The 7,337-nt window shown below is 43.6% G+C and overlaps 1 protein-coding gene across 1 annotated transcript in view; it reads right to left on the reverse strand.

Annotated features, from left to right (window-relative positions):
* Positions 1–1,756, reverse strand: part of SCAP (SREBF chaperone) — a gene marked incomplete at its 5' end in the record, with an annotated part of 42,969 nt that extends 41,213 nt beyond the window's left edge. The window contains 2 exon segments of the mRNA XM_077493597.1: positions 1,292–1,404; positions 1,630–1,756. Coding sequence (XP_077349723.1) covers positions 1,292–1,404; positions 1,630–1,756 — 240 coding nt within the window.
* Positions 1,757–7,337: the final 5,581 nt, after the last annotated feature.

Below are 7,337 nucleotides of genomic sequence, written 5' to 3' on the forward strand. Positions count from 1 at the left end.
TGCAGACCAATTTGATGCAGTGTGTGGCGTATGGTCTGAGCACTGACAGGCTGACCCCCCCACCCCTACAACCTCTGCAGCAATGCTGGCAGCACTCATACGTCTATTTCCCAAAGACAACCTCTGGATATGACGCTGAGCACGTGACCTCAACTTCTCTGGACCATGGTGAGGCCTGTTCTGAGGGGAACCTGTCCTGTTATACCTCTGTACAGTCTTGGCCACCGTGCTGCAGCTCAGTTTCAGGGTCTTGGCAATCTTCTTATAGTCTAGGCCATCTTTATGTAGAGCGACAATTCTTATCTTCAGATCCTCAGAGAGTTCTTTGCCATGAGGTGCCATGTTGTACTTCCAGTGACCAGTATGAGAGAGTGAGAGCGATAACACCAAATTTAACACACCTGCTCCCCCCATTCACACCTGAGACCTTGTAACACTAACGAGTCACATGACACCGGGGGGAGGGAAAATGGCTAATTGGGCCCAATTTGGACATTTTCACTTAGGGGTGTCCTGACTTTTGTTGCCAGCGGTTTAGACATTAATGGCTGTGTGTTGAGTTATTTTGAGGGGACAGGAAATTTACACTGTTATACAAGCTGTACACTCACTACTTTACATTGTAGACAAGTGTCATTTCTTCAGTGTTGTGAGATACTGTGTGTGTGTATATATATATATATATATACACACACAGTATCTCACAAAAGTGAATACACCCCACCCATTTTTGTAAATATTTATGTTTAATATACATTATTATAAATTATATACACACACACACACACACATATATAAAATTATTTAAAAAAATTATTATATATATATATATATATATATATATATATATATATATATATATATATACCCTGTTTCTCCGAAAATGAGACCTAGCGCGATTGTCGGTGATGGCTGCAATATAAGCCCTACCCCCCAAATAAGCCCTAGTAGGTCTTATTTTCAGGGTAGGGCTTATTTGCGGAGGTAGGGCTTATATTACAGCAATCACGCTAGGTTTTATTTTGGGGAAACAGGGTATATATATATATATATATATATATATATATATATATATATATATTTTTTTATAAATATATATTTTTTAATAATTAAGGGCTCTTTTTCTTTGGCTGCCAGAATGAGTGTTTTTTCATGCAGCTGGAGCCGTATTCCCGCTGGGGGTGGGGGGGCCCCCCCATCAGGTAGGCTGTATGGGGCCCCACGATTTCTATAAGCAGCCCTGAGTATAAATCTACAGAAAGACTCCCCCATGGGTTCCAATCACACACACCTTGTGCTATCCGCAGCTTCACTTCCAGGTCAACCGGAGTGGACACGACCGACTTTGTCAGCACCAATACGTTCTCCAGACCGATCACCACCACCAGGTAAGGGAAGATCTCCCTGCAAGAGACAGGAGGCTGTTTATACCACAGATCACCTCTCATCATAGACCGGTCCCCGATATACAGTCTATAATATTATTATACAGGATTTATATAGCACCAACAGTTTACGCAGCGCTTTACAATATAAAAAGGGAGACAATACAGTTATAATACAATAAAATACAAGGAGGGCCCTGCTCAGAAGAGCTTACAATCTAATAGATAAACAAGAACGACGTACCCGCCATTGAGGGTTGGAGTCAGTCCAAACAAGGTGCACAAACCCACCGACATCAGCAGGGAGCTCAGGACCGTCACCACTGCCGCCAGCGCCAGACCCCACTTCGACTTCACCAGGTCAATCTTCCCTGCGAGGAAAGAGAGACAATGGTCACCCCATGACACCCAGACGGGACGACACACATAAGGCCGGAGCCGGCAGTATTATTATTAGTAGGACTTGGAATCGCTCCACATACTGATCACATAAATACAGCAATTTCCTGGAATACAATCGCTCCCTTCTCATTACATTGTTGTCTATATACAGAGCTTTCCTAAAGTATTCACACCCCCCCCCTTTCACTTTTTTCAATGTTATGTTGTAGCCCAGTAACTACAATTGTTTAACCACTTGACCTCTGGAAGATTTACCCCCCCCTGCTTGTGACGAGGTCATTGCTTTGTGATACGGCACTGCGTTACTTTAACTGACAATTGCGCAGTGGTGTGACGCTGTGCACAAATAAAATTGACGTTCTTTTTTTCCCACAAATGGAGCTTTCTTTTGGTGGTATTTGATCACCTCTGCGGTTTTTATTTTTTGCGTTATAAATAAAAAAAGAAACCGATTATATATAAAAAAAAATTGGGTTAACTTTACTGGATAGTTTTTTTTTTTGTTTGTTTTTTTCGTTAAAGTGTAATTTTTTCCCCAAAAAATGCATTTGAATGACTGCTGCGCAAATACAGTGCGACATAAAATATTGCAGCAACCACTATTTTATTCTCTAGGGTCTCTACTAAAAACAAAATTTATATTTTTTTACCTTCTGCTATAAAACATATCCAATAAAAAATTTAATTTCTTAAAAAAAAAAAAATTGAGGCCAATATGTCTGTTACATATTTAACCCCTTCAATACCGGGCACTTTCAACCCCCTTCCTGCCCAGACCAATTTTCAGCTTTCAGCGCTGTTGCACTTTGAATGACAATTACGCGGTCATACAACACTGTACCCAAACTATATTTTTATCATTTAGTTCCCACAAATAGAGTTTTCTTTTGGTAGTATTTGATCACCTCTGCAGTTTTTATTTTTTGCGTTATAAATAAAAAAATAAAACGATTATATATATAAAAAAAAATTGGGTTAACTTTACTGGATAGTTTTTTTTTTTTTTTTTAATTCGTTAAAGTGTAATTTTTTCCCCAAAAAATGCATTTGAATGACTGCTGCGCAAATACAGTGCGACATAAAATATTGCAGCAACCACTATTTTATTCTCTAGGGTCTCTACTAAAAAAAAAAAAAAAATTATATATATATTATTTTTTTTAACCTTCTGCTATAAAACATATCCAATAAATAATGTAATTTCTTAAAAAAAATAAAATAAAAAATTGAGGCCAATATGTAGTCTGTTACATATTTAACCCCTTCAATACTGGGCACTTTCACCCCCTTCCTGCCCAGACCAATTTTCAGCTTTCAGCGCTGTTGCACTTTGAATGACAATTGCGCGGTCATACAACACTGTACCCAAACTATATTTGTGGGAACTAAATGATAAAAATAGAGATTTCTTTTGGTGGTATTTGATCACCTCTGCGGTTTTTATTTTCTGCTAAACAGATAAAAAAAAAAAAAAAAGACCGAAAATTTTGAAAACAAAAACATTTTTTTGTTTTTTTGTTACAAAACTTTGTAAATAAGTTAAGTTTTCTCCTTCACTGATGGGCACTGGTAAGGCTGCACTGATGGGCACCAATGAAGTGGCACTGATGATGGGCACTAATATGCGGCACTGATGGGTACACATAGGTGGCACAGATGGGCACTAATGGATGGTACTAATGGATGTCAATCAGTGCCAAACAATGCCCCGCCAATCAGTGATGCCCATTGTGGGCACTGACTGGCATCCATTGCAGGTACTGTTTGGCATCCCCGGTGGTGAATAGTGGTGGGCATGCCTGGTGGTCCAGTGTGGGCATCCTCAGGATAAACAATCAGCACAGACCCCCCCGTCAGAAGAGCAGCCGATTGGCTCTCCTCTACTCACGTCTGACAGACGCGAGTGAGGAAAAGCCAATCAACGGCTCTGCCTGTTTACATCGCGATCAGCCGTGATTGGACACGGCTGATCACATGGTAAAGAGTCTCCCCGTCAGAGATTCTTTACCTAAATCTGTGATGTGGTGTGTCAGACTGACACCCAGGCAACACCGATCGCCGTGAGGCGCGCAGCAGCTTGTTATCCTGAAAGACGTCATATGACGTCCGGTCGGGATATCGCAACCACCCTGCCGACGTAACTTGGCTATATGGAGGGCGGCAAGTGGTTAAAAAAATAATGGCAGAGAATCCCCCAATCCCGGGGTACAAGGCTTGTGGCCTCATCACCCAAAGAGACTCCAGGCTGTAATTGCTGCCAAAGGGGCTTCAACAAGGTACCGAGTAAGGGGGTCAGAATATTTATGCCAATGTAATATTTCTGTTTTCCTCTTATTAATAAATTCACAGATGTTTCTAAAATTCTGTTGCCACTTTGTCATTATACTGACCAGTGGCAGTGCGTTCATAAGGGCACATGGGTGCCGCCCCCCTCTATCACCAATAGATGCATTCATGCATTGCACGAATCTATCTATGGCCGCTTCTGCCACCCCCTATTCAGGCGCCGGGGGGTGGTTTTGAATCGCCTGATTGGAGCCATAGGCTGGGCGCTCGCAGGTCACTCAAGTCGCTTTGCTATCACTAAACCACCTCTCCGCCAATCAGGTGCTCGGATCTGTTACCCTTCACCTGATTGGCTGAAACGACAGACGCTGTGATTGGACGCCTATCAGGCATCCAGTCATAGGAGGACAGGAAGAGAGGACGGGAGAAGACATTGAGGAAATGTCCTACCGAGACAGGGCAAGTGCAGATGGTGGGCAACACACTGGTAGCATTGGATATGGCACAGGGAGGCTGCAACTGATGGGGCACAGGGAGGCTGCAACTGATGGGGCACAGGGAGGCTGCAACTGATGGGGCACAGGGAGGCTGCAACTGATGGGGCACAGGGAGGCTGCAATTGATGGGGCACAGGGAGGCTGCAATTGATGGGGCACAGGGGGGCTGCAATTGATGGGGCACAGGGGGGCTGCAATTGATGGGGCACAGGGGGGCTGCAATTGATGGGGCACAGGGGGGCTGCAATTGATGGGGCACAGGGGGGCTGCAATTGATGGGCACAGGGGGGCTGCAATTGATGGGCACAGGGGGGCTGCAATTGATGGGCACAGGGAGGCTGCAACTGATGGGCACAGGGAGGCTGCAACTGATGGGCACATGGAGGCTACAACTGATGGGCACAGGGGGGCTGCAATTGATGGGCACAGGGGGGCTGCAACTGATGGGGCACAGGGGGGCTGCAACTGATGGGGCACAGGGGGGCTGCAATTGATGGGCACAGGGAGGCTGCAACTGATGGGCACAGGGAGGCTGCAACTGATGGGCACAGGGAGGCTGCAATTGATGGGCACAGGGAGGCTGCAATTGACGGGGTTTGTTTGCACCCCCCAAAAATTTTGAGCACCAGCCGCCACCGATACTGAATGTAGATTAGCCAGTTGCCAACCACCCTATAGCAGCTTCACTGCGCTGCGCAAAATCACGTGTAATATATATATATACAAACATACATACACAAACGTGATTCCGCATTCCTGAGTGGGGGGGGGGTGGGGGGCAATGCACACAAGTCACAGCAGACGGCAATCAGCGGGTGCCGGCCAATGGATGTCCTCTGTGACTCCTTGCTGATCAGCGAGTGCCACAGGACAGAGCTGTGTCTATGTAAACAAAGCAGAGCTCTGTCCTGTCAGCAGGGAAGTGATGGATTTCGTTTCCCTGCTAAGCACATCCCTTAGAGAAGAAAGCAGCGCACAGTACACATAAACACTGGCTAGGCACACAGTTAACCCTTTTATTGCCCCTAGATGTTTAACCCCTTCCCAGTCAATGTCATTAGTACAGTGACAGTGCATATTTTTAGCACTGATCAATGTATTAGGCTGCATTGCACACCTGAGTGTATTGTTTTCAGGCGGAAAGTCGCACGTTTTTACCGCAATTTTATTCCGCCACGATTTTGTACAGGTCAAAAGGTCACCAGTGTAAAAGCATAAAAACACCTGTAATCTGCCCAAAAAGAAGCTCATGAACTTTTTTTTTTTTTTTTGTTGAGCTTCAGGCGATGCTGAAATGTGAACAGGGGCCTTTTAAATGAACGGGATTTTGCTTGTGGGACTTTTTTTTAACTTTTTAAATCCGTGTTTTACAGGCTGAAAACGGCTCAGGTGTGAATGCACCCTTAAGCCCCGTACACCCAATCAGAAAATCGTACGGAAAATACCGATTTGGAAGCGATCGTACGATAATCGGATTGTTCGTTTCTGAGCTTTCGAGAGCCGATCAGGACAGTTATTCTATCGGACATTCACAATTTTTTTTTTTTTCGTACGATGCCAGATCCTACGATTCTTGTTTAATCAGTACAGCCACTGTTCAAAAATGCAATACAAATGCATTTACAACGCATGACATCACTTCCGAATTTTATTTCTATCGTGCGAGAATTTTCGGGACTTTAGTAAAAACATCAGATTCGATCCGAGATAAAAAAAAAAAAAGAAAAAAAAAAATGGACGATCGTTCATCCGATAATCTCATCGCGTGTATGGGGCATTAGTGTCATTGGTTCCCACAAAGTGTCAATTAGTGTCAGATTATCAGCCGCAATATCGCAGTCCTGCTATAAGCTGCTGATCATCGCCATTACTAGTAAAAAAAAAAAAATAAAGAAAAAAAGTATTCTGGTATATATCCCACAGTTTGTAGGCGCTATAACTTTTGCGCAAACCAATCAATATACACTTAAGATTTTTTTTTATTCTGTAGCAGAATACATATTGGCCCAAATGTATTAAAAAATATATTTTATTTTCATTTTTAGTATTGGAAATGTTTATACCAGAAAGTAAAAAAAAAAATTTTTTTTTTCTTCAAAATTGTCGGTCTTTTTTTGTTTATAGCGCAAAAAAAAATAAAAATCCAGAGGAGATCAAAAACCTCTCTTGATAGGTCTCAAAAACCCGTCAAAATTCTACATACTCTGCACAGGGTCCATTATACCCCGCTGTGCCTGCACAGGATGGGTCTTTAGCCAGATCCCCGTTGCCCCAAATGTCGGCGTGATCATGGAGATCTCATACATCTACTTTGGCGCAGTCCCAAACTCCATCACTAAAGGAAAGGGGCGACTGACGCGGTTAATTCAGTGTTCCAAGCCACCAGACCAGTGACAGTGAACCTCGGCACCCCCAGATGTTTTGTAACTACATTTCCCATGATGCTCATGCACTCTGCAGTGTAGGGGAGCATCATGGGAAATGTAGTTCCAAAACATCTGGGGTGCCAAGGTTCGCCATCACTGGCCTAGACCCTAAAGGCCCCTTACACATTTGTGCGACTTATCTTACGAATGCAAAGTCACATGACAAGTCTTACACCATGATTTCCAACGAGGACCGTTCATATCTGGCCCTGCACTACTTTGATGCGACTTGAGGCCCAAGGAGCGCAAGATTACACAGTCGTGGCAAAGTCGCATGACTTTCAAGTCGCACAGGTGTGACAAGGGGCCTAAATGCTGCTTATTGAATGTTCTGGGAGATG

Source organism: Lithobates pipiens, unplaced genomic scaffold, assembly GCF_037356315.1.
Source record: "Lithobates pipiens isolate NorthernLeopardFrog02 unplaced genomic scaffold, aLitPip1_a1.2 Scaffold_19, whole genome shotgun sequence".
NCBI classification, from domain to species: Eukaryota; Metazoa; Chordata; class Amphibia; order Anura; family Ranidae; genus Lithobates; species Lithobates pipiens.